Genomic DNA, 25921 nt, shown 5'->3' on the forward strand with positions numbered 1-25921 from the left:
AAATATTTGATATTCTCGAATCATACAATAATTTCTTGTTGGAAAGGCTTGGATGGAACTGGCAGCATCACAACTCAACTGATGTGAGTGTCAAGACAATTCTGCAATCACTGATACATTAAGCACGATTGGATTTGATTCATAAAGGAAAATACCATGCTTCTTAGGAAAACCTGAGATGAGGATCGCAAGCTTTGTGGAATTGATAAAAATGCTGATATTACATAAGTTGATTCAGAATGAAATCTAAATTTCACTTACATGGACTTGTATTAAGCAGAGAGCAGACTCAACTACAGATGTATATGACATTTATCATTATGCGAACACCCACAACTGATACTTGGCAAATCAGGATGAAGGAGTACTTTAAACTTTCTTTTCTTTATAATCTTGAATCCTCAAATCAGAATCATCTATCCTTACCACATTTAGGTGTGTTTTTCCCTCCAACTTACTCTGCACAGATTGTCTCAAATAATCCCCAAACCTCACTTTCTGGTACAACTTGGGGTTTTGAGCATCTATCATATGATCAAGGGGCTCAACTTCCACATCATGTTGTGGGCAAAAAAATAATGCATAAGAAATCCTTCTCTTCTTTTTTGTCACTGCTCTGTGCTCTACACTCTTGTATTTGCCATTACTCCACATCTGCCATGATTGCAAAAGGAAGAAACTTGAACTGTGGATAATTAAATGACTTTTAAGTTTTGGTACTATTTCCTAAGTTTAAAGTCGTTATGTTCTCTATGTTTACTAAAATGATAGGATTAAATATGTTTTTTTTTTTTTTTTGCAAAATTGGGTGATGTTTGATTTTATTATCTAAATATCCTTTTGGTCTCCTATTTTCATAAATGATGAACTAAAAGAAGACAATTACCTAACATATTTTCATAAACAAATGACCAAAAGAAAATGATTTTTTATAGGGACTTAAAACAAACATTACCATGTTTGAAACAACTAAAAGCATATTTAGCCTAAAAAGATGACTCAAGTACCTCAATTACATCTCTAATTTTGACAACTAGAGCATTTGATATTGGGGTCATTGGCACCCATCCTCCTTGGTGTTGAATTTCTAACTCAATCACATCATCAACTTGCATAAGCAAGATGATAATGTTGGAAATTTTTAATAAACCTTATAAAATATCAAATGAGGATCAAAACACATTAGGTCAGATCATCAAGAGGTTTTAAGGAATATCTGGGTCCACAGAGCTTGATTAATACGCAGCGGAATCTTACAGCAATCATGAACAATTAGTTTAATGACTTTCCTCAACCAAATCACCTTCTTTCTTATGGGATCTTTGTTTTCTCTTTAGATGGGAAGAGGAAAAACTGTTTCTTGATTTGATGTATTGGGAACAATAACCAAGGTTTTAACCTATTAGGGTTCTCATTATCTCCTAATGGACCAACTGGTTTCCGCTCATTGAATTATATCAAACATATCAAATAACTAATATAAATATTATAATATAATATGTAACTCATATTAATTAATTAGGAATTATAAAATTCCTAACAGATAATACTTAAGTCAGACTATGGACTCAAACCAAGTACTAGCTCATGTGTGCTGCAAGGAGGGTAATAGTTCATACGTAAAGCTTGACGTGATTCTTTATGTAATTCAAGAAGAACATGCTTCTGCATCCCCATAATCATTGACAATGAACTAAGTAGTTCCTCACCAATTCGTCTAATTTCATATGCATATGCCTCTATTATCTCCCTGCATTAGTAGATGAATTTCATTAACTGGTCGAAAGTCGTGTACATAATTTTCAATTGTCAAGGGTACCTACTTGAATCCCTCTGGAGTTTTGGGCCAAAATTGAAGCTTCCTGTACCGGGTGGGGTAAATGTGTAACATCAGAGAATCTGATTTGTCAAGTGTCTGCTTCTCAGAAACTAGATAACCCTTCCCATATCCTTGTATCTCATTTGAGGCCATTGCATACTTGTTCTTCTCTTCTATTGGAAGATTGTAAAACTCAGATGTTGCATCCTTCATTTTCTGCATAAGTTCCTTTTGCACACCATGATTTACTATCTGCAAAAGTAATTGAAATCTCATGAACAATTTGATGAAAATCAAGCGAAGATCCAATTGAAATCTCATGCAACATGCAGCATGCAGCATTTGATATGTATCAATGAAGTATCCAAAATCAGTATCAGACACATATCGAATACGGATAGTGAAGTAAATTGAAGTATCGGTGCTTCACAGCATAAAATACTATTAAAATGGTCCTTTTTTGTATCTCACAACAATTATTTTATAAATTCAGAACTTTCATAATCATTCAATAAGTAGGGTGACATATAAGGAAAATTTATATGTGGTGTTGGTTAAAAAAAGTAAATCAAACTTAATTCTGTTGATGAAGAATTACCCGAAAGAAACCCCAGTCCTTGCATGCTACTTCCAATTTCAACAACTCCTCTGTGTTCCCATTTCAGAGCAGTGCTAAATTAATGACAGGGATCTCAGATGAAGTGTGAGGCATATAGTTGGCATTCTCCAATTCATCGTGACTCGTCATGTGACGCCCTCTACCCCTCACATATATACTGACAAAGGAATAAAAATCCAAATATTAATTAAAAGTATTTTTTTTACATTTGTAAATACAAGTCTTTCAAAGGGATAAAAGACTCACATTCACTTTCTTCTACATCATATTCATACTTGTCCAAATAAATAATAAAGTGATCTCGGTTTAAGCAAGACCGTCTAAGACTTCATACAATTAATATAAAACCCTATACCCCAATGCCACATCCTATCAGAGCGTTGTGTCTCGACGTCCTTCAGCACAAGATTCCTTAAATCAATTCACCTAGTCATCTGCTCCCCCGAACACAAAGTTCAAGATCATCACAGGATCCAAACACAAACAACACACAGGGAGTGAGTTATCACATTCATAACTAATAGAGAAACAAGACAACTAGATATATATATATATATATATATATATATATATATATATATATATCATATAAACCAAATAAAACTTACTTAAACGTAATTCACGTAATTCCACCACTTTGTCATTCAAAGTTCACTTTTCATCCATCAATCACACTTTTCAATCATCAATCACATTACACAAGAATCATATGCTCTGATCAAGACATAATAACACATCAATTTCATAATAAACAATTAGCAAGCGCATGAGACAGTTATGCTAAGACTCAAGCCTATATGCAATGTGGTACCATGTCAGTGTAAAACTACCTTGGGGCGCTTAAGAGTACATAACAAGGCACACCACACAATGGGTTTGTCAGGTCACTCTCACTAAGTAAGATCATAGGGAGACCAGTCAGGGTCACAATGTTTTGCGAGAATGCTCCAACCATATGGGATCAACATAGGCTTAAAGGAGTACTCAAACCCGGTGACCCCCAAGGCCTATACTCCGAAGAGTCCGTCAGTGCCTCTCCCTCCTGATTTAGGTCCAACCCCTAAAATCATTTTAGGACACAGACACTGCTCGTGAATTATACAATACTCACGACCTCAAACTCGTGTTTTAAACACGTACAACATATTGCGCTACAATTTAATACTGGTTCCTATATAGGAAACCTACACTTTCTCTTTAACACTGGTTCCTAAATAGGAAACCTACACTTTATCTTTAACGCTGCGCATTTAAACTTTTCTCAAGATAACACTGGTCGGGTTATTGTACAATTCACAACTTACAACACAAATAATGTCACATCAAGAGTTAATCACACACTTATTCACAACCAAAACTCATTCACAATTTCACATCTCATAATGTCACAATCCACCATCACATGTTTTTATGTATCTCACAATTCAACACTTGTTCTACTTTACACTTTTACTCAATCTCAATAACAATATTATAATCTCAAGGCAACATATTATTCCACAATTTATCACATATTTCATTTATAAGCACTGTTCATGAATTATACAATATCCATGACCTCCCACTCGTGTTTCAAACACGTTTAACACATTGCGCTACAATTTAACACTGGTTCCTGAATAGGAAACATACACTTTTTCTTAAACACTGCGCATCAACGCTTTTCTCAAGATAACACTGGTCGGATTATTCTATAATTCATAGCTCACAATATAATTATTGTCACATCAAGTGTCAAACACACACACTTATTCACAATCAAATATCATGCCCACAATTTAACATCTCATAATATCACATCAATCATCTCATTTTTTACATGTATCTCGCAAATTGACACATTCAATTTTATACTACTCAATCTTCACGATAATATTATAATACCATTATAATAACTTATTACACCTTATAACTCATACACATCACACAATAATAATATTTGCATGATACAAAACATATATATGTATATGTATATAGTAAATTAAACTACATTGTTTTTAATCAAAGGATTTCTATAACAATTTAATATTACATCAAAAGAAATTACCACTAGGCATTAACCTTACAATTTTCTTTAATTTATTATTCTAATATTACAATAATTATATACACATAACATGTTGATCATCGTTGTAGAAAAATTAGAACAAGATAATAATTTGTATAAAATAAGTCATTGAATAATATTATTTAAAATATAATTTTCGTTAATAAAAAGAGCTTAATTTTTCTAAGGGGTTCACACTCAACACAAGAACACATCAATCTCACAGCCATTTCTCATTGGGACATCAACTGATTCATCAAACAAATATAATTCACTGTAATAATTATAAGGATAAAATGAAAATTGTAAAAACACCCCAAAACTCATTCCAATTGATATCTCTAAGGATCCCTACACATGTTCTTACTAATCCTCAATTGTGAATAACTCATCCCTTACCTCTAAGCGGGCTAATGTGTCTTCAGCCAGCAGTAGCAGCATCTCTAGCGGTTCCTTGAGATTCCTCCAGTTTTTTCCTTCGACTGCTCCGATAGAGTTCCCAAACGTCAGAGAGACAGATAAGGGATTGAAGCCTCCATTTGTATTATCTTCATACGATTCCTTTTTCTTCCTCCACAAACATTATCTTGCAAATCCCAATGGTGAAAGCGTCCGAAATTGAATTTTGAACAACATATCCAAATTTCACTACAATCTAATGGTTAACGAGACAAGGATTGTAGTTTTATCAAGGCAGCTGTGGGTTTTTACAGGAAAGAAAAAGGCTACAATGCAAAAAGGTATTTTTCTCAGCTCAAACATGATATCAAAATTCCCAACGGTGAGAATGCTCGGAATTGGGTTGTGAACGTGGTGATCAAATTTCCTGACGATCCAACGGTGAATGAGTCTGAGATCGTGATTTTTCTGAGACAGGTTTGATGGGCTACAGGAAAAAGAAAGAGTTTTGAAAAAAGAAGAGAGAAAAAACGAAATTGAGAAACAAAGGAAGCTAAGGAGTCAGTCTGAAAACTGACCTAACATGTTGTTATTTATAGTTAGGGATATTCACGACCTATTATTTACTCTAAATATTTATTTTTATTATTTTATAAAAAAAAAGAAACTTTATTTTATTCCTTATCAAATGAATAAATCAAATGTCTTTTTTTTCCCTTCAAATCATTATTTCTCATTATTTATTTATTTATAAAAACCTGATCATTTTTCTAAAACTCTAGTTATTTAAAAAAAAATTAAATTGACTTACGAAAAATGGAATGTTACACGTCACATATCTTTTAGGAACCTGCAAAGGACTATTCCTTGCCACTTCTTGAACATTTTCTAATGGTATAAATGGAGAAGAAGTGAGTGCTTCCTCCATTTCAGTCAGTAAATCTTCTTCATCTACATTGAGACTCATTATTGTTCTGCTTAGATTGCTAGCTTTGAGAGTTAGTTTTGTTCCTAATGGATATTTACCTTTATCAGCAAAGCCATTCATCAGTGGGATTAGTTTATGGTCAACGTGTCTTTGGTGGAGATTAGTTTATTGTTAACTTGTCTTTTGTGGTGATTAGTTTATTGTCAACTTGTTTTTGATAGTTGAGCTTTTGTTTCTAATGGATATTTTTACTTTTACAAGCAAAGCCTTTTTATTCATTGGTTGATACAGGAAGTTGTTTTACGTACAAACTCAAGGTATGAGAGAAAGGAAAATAATCCTTTCGATTCTAACATGTTTTAGTCATGGGTTATCACAGTAGTACGTTCAGAGTCTCTGCTATCTCATCTTTTTCCTATTTCTTTCTACCAATATATTACTTATCACATTTATCACTCTCTTTATCTTTTTTTTTTTCTCTTTGGCTAAATTAGAATTCTTGTCTCTTATCTATATTTAGGTTTCAATTTGGTGTCCTAATTTTAAAACGTTTCACTTTGGTCCCTTACAAAGTTTTTTAGTTACATTAAATTGATCTTTCTGTCAATTTTTTACACTAGTTTGATCAACTCAATGACACATGACAAACTATGAAAGATATCACATAAATCAAACTTGACACTGTTAGTGTCAAAGATGTTCATAGTCACATGTTTGGAAGAGAAATTATAATATGGTCCGAGAATACATGTTAATAGTCACAGTTAAGGGTGGGAATAGGTCAGGCCAGACTAGACTTTAAAAGACCTGAGCCTAGTCTACGATGAATTTTTGAGGCCTGAATCTGACCTATAACCTATCAAAGACTTTTATTTTGACTTGGCCTGGCCTTTTTAAAAGCCTAGTGTGACCTGATAACCTTTTTAAAAGCCTTTTTATATTTGTTTGTTTTGGGGTAAAAAAACGTAATAGGAAAGTTAATGGAAAAGAAAACGTTAATCAGAATAGGAAAGGCAATAAAAATAAGGAGTAATATAAAGGGGCACATGACTCATACCTAAATTATAATTAAAGTCTTACTTGATCATAAGAATGGAAGTTATGGAGCTGTAATGTGTAATCAAAGTATGTTGGTTTCAAAAAAAAAATTAATTATACCCAAAAAATAATATAAGTATAAATTTGTACCAAAAAATAATATAAATATATATATATATAGGTCGGCCTATCAGACTTTTTAACAAGCCTAAACCTGGTCTATTTAATTTAATAGGCTTTTAAAAAAGTCTGAGTCTAACATTTTAATTAAATAGGTCAGTTCAGGTCAGACTTTATGTAGGCCAGGTTGTAGGCCCCTGTAAGCCGGCCTGACCTATTCCCACCCCTAGTCAGAGTCAATCTCCATGTGACACTATAATCGAATTTTACTAACCCTTTCTCATAAATTGAAAAACTGTTATTTATCATGTGAAGATTGACCAGGATCATGGACACGTGTAGTCCCGGACCATACAAAAAATTCTCATGTATGGAGAGGCTGGAACTGATAACATTAAAACTCAATTGATGTAAGTTTCCATATAAGTCTGCAATCAAAGATTAAATTGGTTTGAATTTCATTCATGAAGGAAAATATCATGCTTCTCAAGAAAATTTGAGATGAGGATTGCAAGCTTTGTGGAATTAATAACTGAAGAGATTACAGACAAGTTGGATCAGACTGAAATCTAAATTTCATTGTCAAGGACTTGCATTTAGTAGAGAGTAGAGACACTACTTTAGTTGATGTGCATGATAATAGTATCTTATTATACAAACACAATTAGCACTAGATATAAATCAGCATGAGGGAGTACTTCTGAACTTTCATTAATTTTCTCAGTTTTCTTACATGGCCTTTTCTTTTCTTATTCATCTTTTTTCTTCAGATCAGAATCCTATATCCTTGCCACATCGATGTGCGTTTTTTCCTCCATTTTCCTCTTCATAGATTGTCTCAAATAATCTCCATACCTGACTTTCTGATACAACTTGGGGTGGTTTTGAGCATCTATCATATGATCAAGGGGGCTCAACTTCCACATCATCCTGTGGGCACAAAAATAATGCACAAGAAATCCTTCTCTTGTTCTTATTTGCCACTGCCCTGTGTTCTACACTCTTGTATTTTCCATTACTCCATATCTGCCATGATTACAGAAGGAAGAAACGTTAAAGTGTGGTTAACTAAATGACTCTATCTTTTGGTACTACAAAATTTAAATCTTTCTATATTTCTGGTGTTCTTTTGTGTGCATCAAAAGATAGATTTAAATATGTTTTTATTCCTTATGTATTGGTTAATTTTTGGTTTTAATCTCTAAAAAATTTCATTTTGCGTTAGTCTTTTATTTATAAGAATTGCGTGCGATTCCTATTTCCATAAATGAGAAACTAAGAAGAGACAATTATATGATGCACATGTTCATAAAGGAATAACTTAAAAAAAATGATTTTTAATAGGGACTAAAAACAAACATCACCCTGTTTGCCATAACTAATACGTAGTAACATATTTATCCCCCACAAAAAACTCAAGTACCTCAATTACATCTCCAACATTGACAACTAGAGCATCTGGTATTGGGGTAACTGCCACCCATCCTCCTTGGTGTCAAATTTCTAAGCCAGTTACATCATCATCTCGTGTAAGCAAGGTGATGGTGCTTGTGTCAGAGTGTGGACTCAAACCAAGTACTTTCTCAGGCATGGTGCAAGGAGGGTAATAGTTCACACGTAAAGCTTAAAATGATTCCTTATGTAGTCCAAGAAAAACATGCTTTTGCATCCCCATAATCACAGACAATGAACTAAGCAGTTCCTCACCAACTCGTCTAACTTAAGTTGCATATGCCTCTATTATCTCCCTACATCATTAGATAAATTTCATTAACTGATCAAAAGTTGTGATGTGCATATAGTTTTCAAATGTGAGGAGTACCAACATGAATCCCTCAGAACTTTTAGGCCAAAATTGAAGCTTCCTGTAGCGAGTAAATTTTTAAATAGTAATTTATAACTAAATATTACAAAATTGAATATTAAATATTACAAAATTGAATTCTTATACGTGATTAACAGTAGTGCATCCAACCAGTCAACTGTCTGCTCTTCAGAAACTACATAAGCCTGCCCGTGTATGTCGTTTGAGGCCATTGCGTACTTGTTCTTCTCTTCTGTTGGAAGCTTGAAAAACTCAGATGCTGCATTCTTAATTCCTTGCAGAAGTTCCTTTTGGATGCTATGGTTTACTATCTGCAGAATTAATTTCAATCTCATGAAGCATTTGATGAAAACCAAGCAAACACATAAGTTTTACAAGGATGTCAATGTCATGGACTAATTACCCCAAATGATTAAGGTATTTAGGTAAAGATATATAAATGAAAAGTTTTATGTATATTATATTTCTAACATTTCTTTTGGCATGAAGCATGGAGAAAACTAGGATTCAACACACTCCTTCCACATATGCCTGCCACAACAAGAGATACACAAAGGTGGGCTATAGGCTCTGAAGTTATGTTATATTTTATTTTTGGTTTTATTATCCCTTTAATTCCTACTAGTTGCATAAGTCCGTATAGTTTAAAACATCTTATTTTGGTCCATATAGTAATTTTTTAATTCTTTTGGTTCCCATGGTCTAAAATCACTTAACGCCTTAACATTCAAATCCTATAAAAACACCAAAAAATTAGACAGATTCAGTTTTGTAGCAGTTTTAAAGGATCTGAATCTATTGGCTTAAGGCGATTTTAGTCACTAAGGACCAAAATGGTTAAAAGTTGCAATTATATGAACCAAAATGGAATGTTTTAAACAATAGGGACTAAGGCAAAGTTGTTGCAGCTATAAAAACCAAAAAATATAATATTATACCTTTATTTTATAACCAATTGACATCAAGTAAAGTTGTCATGTATTTAAACTGGAATGCTTGAGGCAAGCCATGCCAAACTCTCCAATTCCAACATTATGGATCAATTATACTAAAATCTTAAGTTGTTTAGATGAATGGTTTTATATGCTCTCTAACAGACAATGTATTACTGTGAACTGGCAGAACCTATTAGTCTTTTTTCTTTTTTCTTTTTTTTGTAGTAGAAGCGCTCTTCTTTGTGTAGGTTTCCATTTTTCTACTTTTGTATGTAAATGGCAATACTGTTGAAGAAAAATTTCCTGAAAGAAACCCTACTCTTTGCATGCTACGTCCAATTTCAACAACTCCTCCTTGTTCCCACGTAAGAGCAGTGCTAAATCAATGACAGGGACCTCAGATGAAAGCTGAGGCATATGGTTGACTTTCTCAAAATCTTCTTGACTCCTCACATATCTTTCTGGCTGTAAAGGGTCATTCATTACCATTTCTTGAACATTGGGGACTGGTCTAGATGAAGCAAAAGTGGGTGCTTCCTCCATTTCACTCACTAACTCATCATCATCTACATTGTGACTCATCTTTGTTCTGCTAAGATTGCTAGCTTTGAGAGTTGAGTTTTGTTTTTAATGGATATTTACTTTTATAAGCAAAGCCTTTTTAATTTTATTTAATACTAATAATGTTTAAAATTTAAACAATACTTACTATCCAAAAATAATTCTATTAATTCAACCGCACCATTTATTCAACACTCATTCAAAAAAATAAAAATTATACATTTGGAAGTTTCAATGTACAATATGCAGGTTTGCAGTGTGTATTATGTAGCATTTAGCTTGTAATAAATGCAATTGGATTTGTTTTCCTAATTCCTTTAAAACGTACAATGCGAGCAACCAATTGTTCCCAATCCCAATTGATTGAAATAGATTAATCTATATATGTGGCGAAGCGTCTTTAGCACTAAAGCAAAAAATGTGAAATGCTATTCTATAATATTCTCTTCTTTTCAATCCATCCTACTTCAGAGAATTTTCTCACGATGAAGAATAATTCCTGTTTTCCAACATGGAACAACCTAGGACATATCTAATAACAAATATACCCTGAAAAGAAGACGGTAGTATGATATAATGAAGATCTTCTTTTCCTTCTTTCCTAATTTTAAATCATCAAAAATCTTTGCAGATCAATGAGGGAAACATATCTCTTACTGGAGAAGAAAGTAAAGTGATAACAACATGAAGCCCTGCGTAGATTGAGGCTAATGGAATAACCAAAGGCGAAAGCAATGATACCATATGACATGCCAAAAGTTTTGCATCCAATAAAGAGGAGATAATGTTCAATGAATTTCCAGTTTCTTACATGAGACGTATCTTAAAGATAAAATCTTGAGGACTAATTTGCATTCGTATCTAAGAGATATACTATTTTTTGGTGCATATAGCTGTACATGACCCAGCATGATCGGATTCTCATTTTTTAGTGCACCAAAGCAGCTTCAATTCTAATGAGCAAAAGCTTGAAGCTTCTATGGATGGAATTATCATCTTAATGACACTTTCATAGAAAGAAATGCTGCAGTTTTTTGGTTGTATGATAAAAAGATGGAAAGAGTTTAATCTTCTTAGATTCTTTATTCATTTCCATTTTTGGTATGTTGTTGTCCATAGTTTTTGTTGGATGTATCTTGCAAATGATGCTGCACAATTTTCCATTCCTCTTTTTTTTTGGGTGCAAGTAACTGGTCACATGATTCCAAGACTAGCTTTCCCCTTTAATGTAAGTAAAATGTCTAGTTTACAACTCAATATTCCTAAGTTAACTTGATTAATTAAACTTCATACATGTCAAAGCATCATCAACAGTAAGAGCAAAAATGTGAAATGTTGTTTATTATATCAATCTATTCTTTTCAACTACCTTGATGACATAGAATAGAACAATGACTATTCAAGAAGAATTGAAAAAAAGACTACAAAACACATAAAAACTAAAATATCCAGAAAACAGTTCTTCACTAATGACTGATAATCTTAGCAATTCTGCAACAGTAGCTTCAACTTCATTTTCTCATCTGGATCCCTTCACACTGGGGGAGGGCAGAAAGTGATAACATATCTAGGAGCCCTGCATCTGTTAAGGCTGCTAGAGTCATCATAAGCATAACTATAAGCCTTAGGACATATAGCCTTAAACAGATGAGCAAAAAGGGTAGGCTTGCAAGTTTTGGGGTCAGAATAACTCCCTGTGCAGCAATATTTTGCTGATTGCATAGCCAAGCAAGCACTCTTGCACCCCACAACCTTGCCATTCCTCTTCACCTCAAGTGCTGATGGACAGCAAACATTCAAGTCCACCTCACAGGAAGCCACTCCGCACCCGACTCCTCCCCCGACCGGCTTCATCGAAACGGGCAAGTTGAAGCCATCTACCAGGCTCACATCATAGAAGTGCAAAGGGGAGGAGGAGGATCCAAGTGTCATTTCAACCACTGTTGCTGGTGGCACCCCTCCTTGCCCTCTACAGTGTAGCATCCCATTGCAATCACCTGTGAGACAGTGACCATGTCCATCATTGTCAAAGCTACAACCCTGCCTGCCCCAGATTCTTCCTGACCACTTCTCTGGCACATCAAGCACCACTTCTTCACCACTTCCAAGGTGCATTCCACCATCTTTTGGTGTTTGCTGCCCTGCACCGCCAAGTATCCCCGGCCATACACTTTCCCCACAGTTGTTCACTAGAATGAGTTGAGCCCCATCTGCAACAAATAACAAGAGATGAATAATGCTTCTGTTTTTTTATCGACAAAATGTTAATTATTAGTTTGTTAATTTTTTTTGTCAACTAACCTTATATCTCCGAGATGAATAATGCTTAGGAAGATAGCATTTGATCATTGACAAGAGATTCTTAGATACACCTAGTAAGAGCATTTTCTTACACATCTTCACTAAACTAAACATGTATCATACTAGTTGTTATGTAAGCTACGATCATTATAAAGTAAACCATCAATTTCATCTTTAAAGTATTACACTTTCTCCTAAGTGGTCCCTAAAGCAAAATAAAAACACTTAAATAGTCTTATAAGTATTAGTCTATGGACTTAAAATAAATTGATACTAAGTAGTCCTCCAAATATTAAAAGAACAACACCCAAATTGGTCTATGAACTTTACTAATATTCAATACTTTCAAAAATTAATTACTTAAATAGTCTTATTGTTTATAGAATATTTAGGAGAGAGGGTAATATTTGGGTACAAAGTTGGTGGTTTAATTTTTTAATCATTATATTATCAAATGATTCCTCTTAAATCTTCAATGCACGAATTATGACAGTAATTATACACTACACTACATGACATATATTGAAAAGGAATCAATGACATAGAAGAGGAGGAAATAGTATTACCTATGATTATGATGGAGCAAAAGGCAACCAGGTAGAAGAGAATGGAGGAAGTTCTTGCCATTGTTTGAGCTCAACGAATTGAATAGCAACACAGTTCAAGAGGTTATGCTACTACCTATATAGGCATAAGTGACTGTGTGTGTGGCTTCCAAGTTCCATATATTTCGCCCTCAAGTATAGGTCGTGCCAAGTGCTATCTTTTTTATATACAAAACAAAACGGTTTTGTAACTTCCCACTGTCACCCTCGATATTAAGCTTTTGCCTTTATTTTTCTCTGCTTACTTTCTACTTTCTCTTTCATAATAAAGGAGCATATATGCATTGCTTCCAGCTGGAGATTTCTTTTCTAGTAACTGTTTTATTAAAAGATGGTTAAAATATTTCTATTTAATATTGTAGAATGTATTTTTGAGGGATCAAGTTGCTACAAATTTCGCAACTTGCAGCATCTTAAAAATAAAGCAAGAAAAAAAAAACTACACCATGTGATATGATGTTATGAACTTTAGTTGCATTAGAGAATGTTTACATCTTAAACTTCAATGACATGGCATTCTTTTCCGTGAGGAAAATTATAGAAGTACAGGATTGTCTGTAGGATTTTTGCTTTAAACATCAGCATTATCTGCTTCTATCTTAAAATGGGAAAAGGGGTATAGTACAAAATGATTTGTTTTTTTCAAAGTTAGTATAGCGTAATTATGAACTCTACTTTGTTCATTCTTGTAGCTTAAGATTTCTTTTATTCTTAGTGACACATAAATTAGTATAGTTTAACACAATTTGGGTTGCATCCTGTCACCGTCAAGCTTAACAAGTAGTGGTATTGCAATATATATACGTGACTAAAGAAATCATATAGACAATCCTAAGAACACAAGTATCTCATATTTTAAAAAAATTATTTATTCTTCTTAAATACTATTTAAAATTAGAGTTGTATACGGATTGAATTTTAGTTTAGTGAAAAAAAAAATCGACCAATCAAAATCAATTAATTTGATTTAGTTTGGTTTTGGAAAATTTTGTCAAAAAATTTGAACCAATTAATCACTCGGATCAATTGAATTGGTTTGATTTAGGTTTGTGGGTTGCCAAACATAGATTTACCTCATTATAAGAAGTGCTCAATTAATAAACTTTTGGTTCTTTTCTCATTTAATGCAATATTTTGATCTCTTAAATAATTTTTAATTGCTTCAGATTTGAAAAAGTTATACCCAACTCATCATTATAAAAATGATTAATTAAAAATGAAAAAATTAAATTAGGCACATTATTGTTAATAGCAATGTCAAACTCTCTTTTATTTTTGTATTTTAAAATTATGGAAACTATAAAATTACACTATAAAAATTCAAAAAAAAATCTGAAATGATATAAATTTGGCTTAGTTCAAATTCTGCATAGTTAAATTTGATACCAAAATCAATATTGTTGAATTTGTAATTTTAAAACTTGAATTTATACCACTACAAAAAAACACAAATGGTTTTTTTATCCTTTCCACGATGATTTTGAACCATCTTTAAATCTGTTGTTGTGAAAAGTCAACACTTTTTATGACAATTTTTAAATCGACTTAAAAGATGATTTCTACATCAATTTTCTTAGAAACCGTCTTAAAATATGTGATTTTTATTTTAAAAAATGTGAGCATTCCATGGCGGTCTTTAAAAAAAATATTTTAGAAAATAAACTTTTTAAGACGATTTTCTGAAAATTGTATTTGAAAGTCCACTTTCGAAGATGTTTTTTAGAAAAATTATCTTAATATGTATTCTTTTTAAGATGGTTTTCTATAAACGGGTGTTATTCTGGTCGATTGAAATAAGTAAAATACACAACACCATTCATAACAAAAAAAAATGAAAAATCCTATGTCCTTAAAATGTCAATTTAATAACCCACATAAAAAATACAAATGATTATTTGCTTTGCCCATAAAAAACTCTCACTACTTCTCTCTTTGCTTCTTTAACTCGATTGAGAGGAAGAAACCTTTAGCTAGTGGGAGCACAACAATAGCACCCTTTTTAGGGTCAAAATACTTTTGATACACAACCCTAAGCTTTCTATTCCCAACACTGGAGTGGAAACCCACCAATAGTCTAGCACAATCCCTCTTAGTACCCAACAAAACCAAAATAGAATTAATTTAAACAATGATTGAATGAAAATAAATGATTTTATATGGAACTCATGCCTTGATAAAATTAATTTAAACAAAAGGTCACTCACACACACACAAACACACTCTCACCTCCTAATCTAGGATCGATGCCTTGATAAAACTAACTTGGAAAACAAAAAGTGTAGGCACAATCAAAGTCCATTCCAACTTTCCCAATATGATTTTCTCTATGGCCAGAATCTATTCATGAGTGTAAGCCCTATCTGAGAGGCACACAAAGTCATTAACCTGCAAAATTCATGACAAGTGTTATTATTAATTTGAGTCCAATACATCAAATGAACACATAAAATCAAGGTAGAAACAAATTACATACCTTAGGGGACCAAATTTCTTCATATTTGTATCATTAGCATTCAACATCTATTTCAATGAACTAAGTTATATAAAGAATAAATAAAATATTTACTTAGTCACAGGTAAAAGCAATAAAGCTACCCGCACAAGTTATTCTTTCTATTTTGCCTATTTAACATAATCGCGGAATACAACTACAAGAACAACCTCAACAAGAAGCCATATCTTTCACATCTTTACTGATTTTCCACCACTAGCATTAATGCCCAAATTTTCATATGCATCTTTGACAACTGCAGCAAGCTAAGAACCATAAAAAATAATGAAAACTAACATACTTGCATGCATGTAAACACAAGTTACTATTGCTTCAGAGAAGATAGTACAACAAACATCTCAAAACATATCATGTGCTATTGTATATCAAAAAATGAAGACTGGACATGATATTGAATTAAAATTTCAAAACATCAGTTTCATGCCAAATAATATTTGATCACAAAAGGTTTGTCTTTTAAACAGGAAAAACAATATAGATTTCAATCTAATATAGAAATCTCATTATAAATTTAAGAGATAGAGAAAGTAGGGGGCATACTTTAAATGGTAACCCAGACTCCCTTGCTTTGTTCAGATTTTTCACTATCTCAGCATCGACAGATGTCTTTTTCTCCACAATAGGTATGCCAGTCAAAGGAACAATCTCCATGCTAGATATACCAAATGACACCGATGAAGTAGAAGACATAGATGCAATCTGACCAAGGAGGGTACCCACATTGTTGTTACCAACAATGTTTGTCCTAGGTAATGTTAAAATTCAACTTAAACTCTAAAGGAAATCATGCTTTTCTTTTTTTGCCAATCCTCCTGTCAAACACTAAATTCTAATGAGTAATAAGGAAGTTGAGTCACAACATATCAAGAAAAAATAAACCTATCTTAGAATATGAAATAAAATTACTTACTCAATTCGTTATGCTACTAAATATACCTTAGCCAAGGCCTATTACAAAAGTAAAAATATGAAACAAAACCTATCATTTTTTATACAAGGATTCATATTTTGGTAGTTTTATGAATATACCTTAGACAAGGCCTATTGCAAAAGATATCTCCAGTAAAATATGAAAAAAAAAAAAACCAAACCCCAAATTAAAAGATAACAGAAAACATTATAAATGATTATCCCATAAAAAAACATGATTACACTAACCTCTAACACTTTCATCATAAAATCATTGAAACCCCCTTCTGAGCTTCTTGGACAGTAGAGACCATTGTCATTTCATGAACCTGATAAGAACACATAGTACACAAATCCATTAAAAAATGACTAGATGCACAGTGTAAGAAGATTTTTTTGGTTTTCCATAACAAGTAACAGAACTTCACATGCAAATTGAATAGTTTGCTTATAGAACAAAGGCGAGCAATAGACAAAAGCAACATTTAGATATAACAATCATGCCACAACACCATGCTCATTTGTGAAAAAGTAAAAACTATATAAAAATGAAAAAAAAAATCATAATTTCCATCAACAAAGGATAGCTCTTTAACTCTAATACCATGTAATGTAATGGAGGAATTCATAAAACAGAATTCTGACAATATATTTGAATATATAGGAACAAATATTTTGCACTGGTTTTGTGAACATTGGATGGAAAAAATGCAAACGATAAATAGAGTATATGATGTCTCATATTGACAAAAGTGATCCAAATTGAATCATTCTAATGCATAATTGTTAATTAAATGTTATATAGTAAATCTAAGATGAATAAAAGGCAATCTTAAGTGAAAATTACATGTTGCAGATACTCTTCAATGCTTGTTGCCTCAACGGGAAAAACATCCTCAAAAGTTGTCTGTAAAGGAGAAAAAAGACAGAAGGTAAGGCATTCGAAACATAGTAGTGGTATGAATTATGTACTAGAGAGAAGCACAACAAAAACTTGACATTAACTTTCAAGGGAAAATTACATTTGCTAAAGAAACAAGTTATATCAGGAAAACAAGTAATGAGGCCTATCATGCAATGCATAAAATATCTATCCAACAGACAAAAAATAAAATACTTAATAAGTCAAGCAAAGTGAAAATGTATACAAAGTTGATATTAAGTGGATCTGTTGTTTTTGACCCAGATTTAGTTTTTTAAATCCTAGATCTACCACAAATAAGAATTTTTCGAAGAGAGTAGGGTTCGTGAGAGGGAGGGCGACAATGGTGAGGGTGAAGGAAGGACGTTGGGGGTACCAAATCCATGACTTTAATGGCCATATCAGTGACTTTGGTGGCTAGATCTGTAGCTTCTCCAAGGCATTCTGTGCTTTAGTGTGCGCTCCTGGTTTAGAGGTGGTGTGGTGGTGTGGGTAGGGTTTTCGAACCTTGTTGTCATTGTTTCCATCGCAAAGAAGAAGCGCCACCACAGAGGAGACGGCTTAAAACTGACGAGATCGAACCCGAATGTGACACTAAACGTGCACAAGCAATGTGTTTCAAGGAACATGAAGCAATAAAGAGTGCAACAAGAAAGGGAAACAAAGAAGGAAGCATGATGGGTTCGATGTTGGAGAGTGAGGGGAGAGTAAGAAACATAGCGCAAGGTAAAGGGGGAGTCGGAGAATAGGAGGGGGAGTCAGAGAGTGAGAAACGTTAACAAAGAGCGCGAGAGAGTAGAGGGAGAGATCAAAAATTAAAAACACACTCTAAGACGATTTTAGTAAAATTGCAGTGAAAAATCATCTTAGAATGACAGTGTTTTAAGATAATTTTTGAAAAACCGTTGTAAAATGACAATAATTTTTAGATAATTTTCGAGAAACCATCACGGAATGGTAATTTTTAAGATAATTTTTGAAAATCATCGTAAAATGATTGTATTTATTTATAAAAATAGCATCGCACTTTATTCCACAACGATTTTTTTCTCACCTTATAGAAACACATTTTTGTGATAGTATTACTAACTATTCAAACCAACACAAGTTGTTGGGACATGCTAGGTGCACCCAGCAACATTGCTGGTGCACCCAGCAATTAGGTGAATGGGCAAAATTGCCCTTGCGTTAAAAAAAATAATTTCTTCTTCCGGAAGAAGGTTCTTTCGGAAATCTTCCAGAAGAAGGTTCTTTCGGAAAGTTTCCAGAAGAAGGTTCTTCCAGTAGAACAATTTATTCTTCCGGAAGAAGGTTCTTCCGGATGAACAATTTGTTCTACCGGAAGAACCTTCTTCCGAAAAATTTCCGGAAGAAGGTTCTTCCGGATGAACAATTTGTTCTACCGAAAGAACCTTCTTCTGGTAGCTTCTCCGGAAGAAGGTTCTTCCGATAGAACAAATTGTTCATCCGGAAGAACCTTCTTCCGAAAGAAGGAATTATTTTTTTAATATAAGGGCAATTTTGCCCATTCACCTAATTGCTGGGTGCACCAGCAATGTTGCTGGGTGCACCTAGCATGTCCCCAAGTTGTTTTGTTTGATTTAATTTAGATATCAGGTATTGGATCAATGAGCCTATGATCTACCGGGTTGTGTTAGGCTGGTCCTGGTCTATATCCTCTTGGGCTTTTATTTTCAACATTTTCAAAATGAAAAAATAAAACTGAGTCATGATTAATATGCCGCTTTTTATCAAAACTTATGCGCAGACCAAAAACTAATAAACAATCAACTCAATCTTCGAATTCCACCTACACCTAGGGGAAGAAAAATCTCAACCTCATTGAAAAACCCTGAACCCTCTCTTTCTCCTTGCATCATTCTAAACCCCTTCTGAAACCCCACACATTATTTCTCCAACCGTGCTTCGCATTGCATCAAAGCTATCATCTAGGGTTTCTTCTTCTTCCACTGCCCTCACTGCAAACCCATTATTCCCCACAAGATTCTCTCCGATTCCCGCTTCATCGTTCCGACCATTCACCAATGGCTTGGAATTGGTGGCCAACATGGTCGTCCTTGACGCCATCAAGATGATCAACGACGCCTTGAGGCAATGGAGGACTGAAAGATCACGTGAGTCTCACGTGTTTTCGCCATTTTTTCAGAAACCTTATTTTTCTGTGACCCATTTTTTGTTTTTCAGCTGATTTGTGTTTTTCGGGTGTGTTTCTGTAGTTGGGGCGTTCAGGATGGGCTTGTCTGTGTTGAAGATTTGCATTACCGATGAACTGACTGAGGGCAAGGAGCCAAAGCTTGAGAATTCGAATGGAATGGCCGTGCTAGCTATGTCCACTTTGTTGTTTGAAAGCTACCTTCTTTGTGATTGTTTGGTTACCTGTGTCTTTGTTCTCATGTTGGAGCTCAATTTTTTTTGGATGATTCTTTGAACTCATTGGAGATATTGGAGATATATATTGTGTTAACTTTTCTTTTCTTAGAGAAGAGTAAGCTGAAGCGATTGAGAAGCCAGAGGGTGTCCAAGAGTTAACAAATTCTTATTTGGGTATTAGAGGTAAGTTTTTTTTAATATATATATATATATATATATATATATATATATATATATATATATATATATATATATATATATATATATATATATATATTTGCCTTTCCTTTTGTTGGTTGCTGCTGTTATTTTTGTTGTTATTATTAAGTAGCAGAGAAATGTTAGTCTTACACTTTTTTACTATTGACTGAAAGTTGTTTAGAATCATAAAATTGTGTAGGTCTCTCGATCTTTTTATTTAATGAACCTTTCTCGTGATTTTGTAGTTTTTAATAAATTTTAGCCAATAATAGTGTGTCAGGGAATGTGTTGCTAGCACTTCTCTTATTATTATTATTATGCCAACGATTTTGAGTTCTATGTTGGATTTTTGTTGTAGTTGCTGCTCTTGAAACTTAGGCTGGGCTTCATCTATTGATGAGGCAGGTCGGTATTTGCAAAACAATTGTAAAATTTTGGTTTGGCTGCTTTTTGCAGCACTGTTCATGTTTATTCAGTGTTATTTTTTAATGTAGGATGATTTGGCAGCCATGGTGGCTGATAAGTGCATGAAGGTGGTGGGGAATCAAGAGAAACCACTAGAATATGAGGCACAATTTGTCCGTGCTAAAGCACCAAAAGGGCTGATTGAACTTGTCAATGGCAATCTATGAAGCACGGACACTTCAGTCCCTTGCCGTGTCCGGTGTCCGACACGCGTCCGTGTCAGTGTCTGACCGACACGACACCCGTACTACGTTCTATATTTGGGACATTACAGGTGTCCACGTGTCCGTGTCTGTGTCGTGTCCGGTGTCCGTGTCGGTGTTGGTGCTTCATAGATGGCAATACTGACTTAGGTTGTGCTTAAGGTCTATTTGTTCATTGCTGTTACTCTTGATGAACACTAATTATGTGCCTGGTGCAGCTGAAGATTTCTTCGACAAGTCTCTTGCCAAGCAGTATTGTGATGGTATCCTCCCGTTCATGAGGTACTGGAGCAGGCATCCTTCAACACCGAATTGATGTTTGGTTTTGTAGGTACTGCTGGTCTATCATATGTGGAATTCCTGCATAAAATAGGGAACTATCCATTGGCAAAAGAGGTTTACATAACGTGTACAAGGTGCTACTGAAGTAAAAAATGCTGGCAGACCATACTTAGGAGCGGGTAACATGAGCATGGAAGAATTAATTGTAGGGTCCTTGTGTGCTTTAGGACAGCTTGAAGTACTTATGGGGTAGGCTTAATAATCAATTTTGTTTGGTTTTCCTTAGCCATACCACAACCTTCCTTTTTTATGTTGCCTTAGCCATACTACAGTACTGTAATCTATTATGTAACAACCTGATCAATGAGTGTTGGGAGTATTTCAAAAGATTGATATTTTAAAAAGAACAGGCCTCACATCTCCTAGGAGAAAAAGTCCTTGAAGAGTATTTAAGTTAACATTTGCATTGAGCTTGTGAGATAGTTGGGCTCCTAAATTGGTCATCTCCTCTGCCTCCTCCTCCTCCTCCTCTTTCCCAACTCAGTTCACTGTCTCCTTGGATGCCCTCTATTTCAATGCAATTGTCTCCATCCTCTCTTGACTGACTATTTCCCAATTACTCAGTTTACATGTCTTCAATCCTTTGAAACTGTTCATTAGTCTCCTTGAACCCCTCTCCATTGCCTCAACCCTTCCTTCTATTCTATCCCTGAGGCTTATTTGCAAACTCCTGGAATGGAAAACATCGACCAGAAACAAAAAGAAAAACAGGAAACTGAACTGAGAGATCTCCCAAAAAGAATATCAGCCTCAGGAACCGCCAACCCTGGCCATAGGAATGAGTGAATGACTAGTCCCACTTAAAAACATTATGCTGTAATATTCAATTTTAACACTCTGTGCATGCTTATAATTTATCCTGACTTGTCTCAATGTTCCTTAATGTTATAGGTGTATACGCAGAAGTAGTTAGTGTCCAAAAAAAAGACAGGCAGAAGGGGAGAAGATGAAAGTACTTGGCTGAGTCTCTATGGAAACACCGCCGCTGGCTAAAGCTATTGATTCAGGGGAGAATATCATAGATTCTAGAATTGGCAGGATTCTGTAAATTGGTCAATTTTCTGTGTTTTTACCTTATTACTGCTATAGGTTCTTGTTGGACCGTGATACATAACCAATACCATGGATTAATGTTGTGTAGAGTTTGAAATGTCGTGCCGACATATACTATGATATTCAAGATCGGCTGATGTATATTTAGACCGAATTTTAATGAGGTCTTTTTAATATTCACTTACATTATATGATGTTGATGTTTTAAATGCTTTGAAGTGTGAAGTTATTTATTAAATTATTGAAATCAATTTTATTTATTTTTAATCGATGGTAAATTTAATAATCGTTGAGGTGATCTTATGTAAGATTTTAATTTTGGTTCTGAAAATCTTTTTGCATTAAAAGTAATAGTTGAAATTATTGTTCTGTAATTTGGATGTCCTTTAAAGTGAGTTAACTAAGTAAAGCTGGTTAGAAGTTTGAATAATGTAATTTTTTTCCAACTAATTAAATTTTAATATATTTCAATGTATATGATTTATATTTAAGTATAGTATACGCATGCAAATAGTATGACTTCAAAATTTAGAGTGCTCACGGTTTTATTAAATTTATATTTTTTAATTAAGGATTTAATGTAAATTCGAAATTTTAATTTGATATGCTGATTACTGACATTAACTATCAAGGATTTGGATTTGAATTCAAATGATGAGATAAAAAGAGGTTAATGGCATGTGTTGGGAGAAAACCCATTTATGAATAGGATGATAGCCTTCTTTGTCAAATGATATCTATTAGTTGTACTAATTTATATTAAAATTAGTTTTTAATTCTATGCTTAAATCATCAATATCAAATGAAGAAATGACTTAATGGAAAGTTATGATGTTAGGAGAAAAATGTTATATTAAATACTTTTATTTTTAATTATAAGATTTTTTTAAATTAATTCATATCTTTTAAGAAAATTGGTTAATGTAGTTATTAACATTAAATTTTTAAAAATTTATATTATTTTATCAAAATTATCCTTAAATTTATCAAGAGTGCATTTGGATAGAGAATTTTAATCGAGAAAAGTAATTTATTAAAGAATTTAAATTTATATAATCTAAAATTCATTATTTGAATGTTTTTTTATGAATAATTTAAATTTTTAGAATTTTAAAACAGAATTTTAAACAACTAAAAATGTGAAATTTCAATTTCTTTTTAAAAGGTGAGAAATTGAAATTCTCTTCTTATAAAAGAATTTTCTAAAACGTTTGTATATTTTCTTAATAACCTTAATCATAAAGTTCCCGAAATCTAGTTCTCGAACTTGTGACTCTTCCCTCACGCCGATAATCCTCTTCTTCAAGAAACGTCTTCTAAGCTTGTGGAACATCAATCGGGTGTGGACATAGGGAGACACATACAACTGCACCCGCCAATCAGGGGAGCAGTTGTCGCTATTCATCACGCGGCGGAGGTGTTCACCGGCGCGGAGGACCGGGGTCATGCCTTGCGCCATTGACTGAATGTTATGGTCGAATGTGGTGGTGTACGGCGTCGTGTCCCGGTTCCCCTGCGATCTCCATTCTTCTCCTCGGAAATACACCAATCATATTTTCTCTTCTCTTTGCATTCATTTTCTTTCACCCTCACAATTTATTTTTTTATCCAAACACAAAATTTTGAAGATAAAAGAATTTCAGTTGAAATATTTGAAATTCCTAAAATTTAAAATTTCTTAGAAATTTTAAATTCCCTCCTCCAAACACACAAAAGTTTTTTTCCACTTAATTGCTTTCACACATAATTAATTAATTAATTAATTAATGTGTATTGATCTTTTTATCCAATTCTTATAAAAGATATATTTATTGTAAAATAATAAAAAATATTTGAATCAAGGAATAATCAATGCAAAAGACAACTTTAAAAAAAATCTTATATTTAAGGACAAAAGAAATCCAGTGTGTTACTTTCCTTCATGTCTGCATAACATTTTCCTTTATCTCACCATTAGAATATGAGGCACAATTTGTTCGATCTTCAGGGCTGCCATTGTATACTAATTATAAAAAAAAAAAAAAAAAAACCCTATTCTTTTCTATTTGCCTTGCTTACCTGAGTTTCCTGAAAGTCAAGAGGTATGAAGAGGATAATGGCACAAGAGTTAGGAAACGGACGAGAAGAAAAAAGAGAGGTAAGAAAAAATAAATTAGAGACCCCTTATTTATATAACAAATTCATATCCCATCTCATCTCATACTCTGTCTTCGCTTCTTATATCTCTTTTCGTTGCATAACATTTGGTAAAACAATTCAAATTGATGAATAACTTCGTAAATAGCTTGACAGGCAGTTTCGAGTTCCAGATACCAAACCAACAAGTCAACCCAAGAATATCAGAAATATACCTCAATACAGATATTAGATTACAGAAGATTTTCAAATGACACGGCAATTTGAAAAATTGTTCTTGAGATCAATAAGAAAAAAGGTTAAAACATTGACTTTATATATGACAACATTTACGAGCACAGCCAAAAATAATGTTCAGAGAGGAATATTAAGGCCTTTGCCAACATCAACCCCAATCACTTGAAGTATGCCCTTGTTTATTATCTGCAAAAATATAGCACAATCACACAATTAATAACCAAACTCAGCACCAATGCTTATGCTCAATGGAAGAGTGCTCAACAAACTAGTAAAAAATAAAACGAGACTCTTTTCTAATAAGTTCAATTTAAATAATGTCCTTGGCAACCAATTACATATTAACATGTCATCAATTTTCAAAATAAACCCATTCCAATCCATTATACCACCACATTTTTATCAATTCAAAATCTTAAAAGCCATGTGCTATATGTGAAACTAAATTGCATACTACTAATTAAGAATGAAGATATAAAATATATACTCACAAACTCTACAATAAAAACTCCAATGATTCCAATCATGCAAGCTCTAGAGTTCCATACTTCTGCAGTCTTAGTGAACCCAAGAAACGGAGGCTTAAATTGAGGCTGCACCTTTGGAATTTCCACCTGAAGAAACAAACATGCCCAATTGCTTCATAATCAACAAAATGAAAAATAAAATAAAATAAATAAGAGAGTACATAAATAAGTGGTATGGCATGTATAAGAAGCAAAAGATGGGAAGTGCATACACCAATAGGGGGCTTGGCTGCTTGAACAACGAAGGAAACTCTCTTCTTGGGTCGATTCAAAGAACGGTTTTGAAGCAAAAAAACTGAATGGTTTCCAGAGTTGAATGATGGGATGCTTGCAGGTATGAGTGATGATAGCAATAATGTGGTTGATGAAGTAGCCATGGCTATGGTTCACACCAAGACCATTCCTTGTGTTGTGTCCCTGCGCCTTATCTATTACATTTTCAATTTTCTTATTTCCACTTGTTTTTGTGTGGTTGAGATTGGAACAAGGTGGACTTGACAAAAGTGCCTACGTGTAATCATAAATGTGGTTGGGTAAGGTGTATGTATTTATCTATAAGTTTAGTTTGGATCCTCAGCAGAATTTTGTCTTTGCAATTAATAGAGATCGATATTTACATTATTTAATCATTGGATTCATAGTGAATCAATTTTACGTCTCATAATGATACTATAGTTCTGCCAGCTCCAGGAGAAAATCCAAATCCATCGGTAACTTTACAATTAGGAGCATCTATTTCATTGTTTATGAAATTTGGGTTATATTGGAAATTTACTTTTACCGGTTAAGATTCTATAACAGTGTACTTCGCCAAACATTGTCATTG

The 25921-nt window shown here is 33.5% G+C and overlaps 2 protein-coding genes, 2 long non-coding RNA genes and 2 pseudogenes across 9 annotated transcripts; 1 reads left to right on the forward strand and 5 right to left on the reverse strand.

Annotated features, from left to right (window-relative positions):
- Window positions 1-1560: 1560 nt before the first annotated feature.
- On the reverse strand, window positions 1561-5812 carry LOC114420416 (annotated as a pseudogene).
- A 1929-nt stretch (window positions 5813-7741) lies between these two features.
- Window positions 7742-10312, reverse strand: LOC114420417 (annotated as a pseudogene).
- Window positions 10313-11612: 1300 nt separating this feature from the next.
- Window positions 11613-13356, reverse strand: LOC114418951 (thaumatin-like protein). The gene is made up of 2 exons (XM_028384517.1): window positions 13159-13356; window positions 11613-12501 (listed from the first exon to the last, which is right to left on the reverse strand). Exons 1-2 carry the CDS (start codon window positions 13217-13219, stop codon window positions 11825-11827), a joined length of 738 nt encoding a protein of 245 aa, XP_028240318.1. The 5' UTR covers window positions 13220-13356; the 3' UTR covers window positions 11613-11824.
- Window positions 13357-15029: 1673 nt separating this feature from the next.
- On the reverse strand, window positions 15030-18143 carry LOC114418952. 4 transcript variants are annotated; one of them, XR_003668135.1, is made up of 5 exons: window positions 17917-18143; window positions 17466-17525; window positions 16868-16947; window positions 15671-16521; window positions 15030-15582 (listed from the first exon to the last, which is right to left on the reverse strand). It is a non-coding gene; the product is annotated as an uncharacterized LOC114418952 (long non-coding RNA). The 4 variants fall into 4 exon arrangements; XR_003668136.1 differs by having other exon boundaries at window positions 15671-15944; window positions 16250-16947; XR_003668137.1 differs by having other exon boundaries at window positions 15671-15954; window positions 16250-16947.
- A 1144-nt stretch (window positions 18144-19287) lies between these two features.
- On the forward strand, window positions 19288-22389 carry LOC114418956. Of its 3 annotated transcripts, XR_003668140.1 has the most exons (6): window positions 19288-19675; window positions 19778-20114; window positions 20491-20537; window positions 20627-20950; window positions 21019-21331; window positions 22034-22389. It is a non-coding gene; the product is annotated as an uncharacterized LOC114418956 (long non-coding RNA). The 3 variants fall into 3 exon arrangements; XR_003668138.1 differs by having other exon boundaries at window positions 20627-21331; XR_003668139.1 differs by lacking the exon at window positions 20491-20537 and having other exon boundaries at window positions 20627-21331.
- Window positions 22390-24437: 2048 nt separating this feature from the next.
- Window positions 24438-25525, reverse strand: LOC114418955 (light-harvesting complex-like protein OHP1, chloroplastic). Its single transcript, XM_028384520.1, has 3 exons — window positions 25308-25525; window positions 25060-25182; window positions 24438-24754 (listed from the first exon to the last, which is right to left on the reverse strand). Exons 1-3 carry the CDS (start codon window positions 25470-25472, stop codon window positions 24686-24688), a joined length of 357 nt encoding a protein of 118 aa, XP_028240321.1. The 5' UTR covers window positions 25473-25525; the 3' UTR covers window positions 24438-24685.
- Window positions 25526-25921: the final 396 nt, after the last annotated feature.

The sequence above is a fragment of the Glycine soja genome, chromosome 7 (assembly GCF_004193775.1).
Source record: "Glycine soja cultivar W05 chromosome 7, ASM419377v2, whole genome shotgun sequence".
Lineage (NCBI taxonomy): Eukaryota > Viridiplantae > Streptophyta > Magnoliopsida > Fabales > Fabaceae > Glycine > Glycine soja.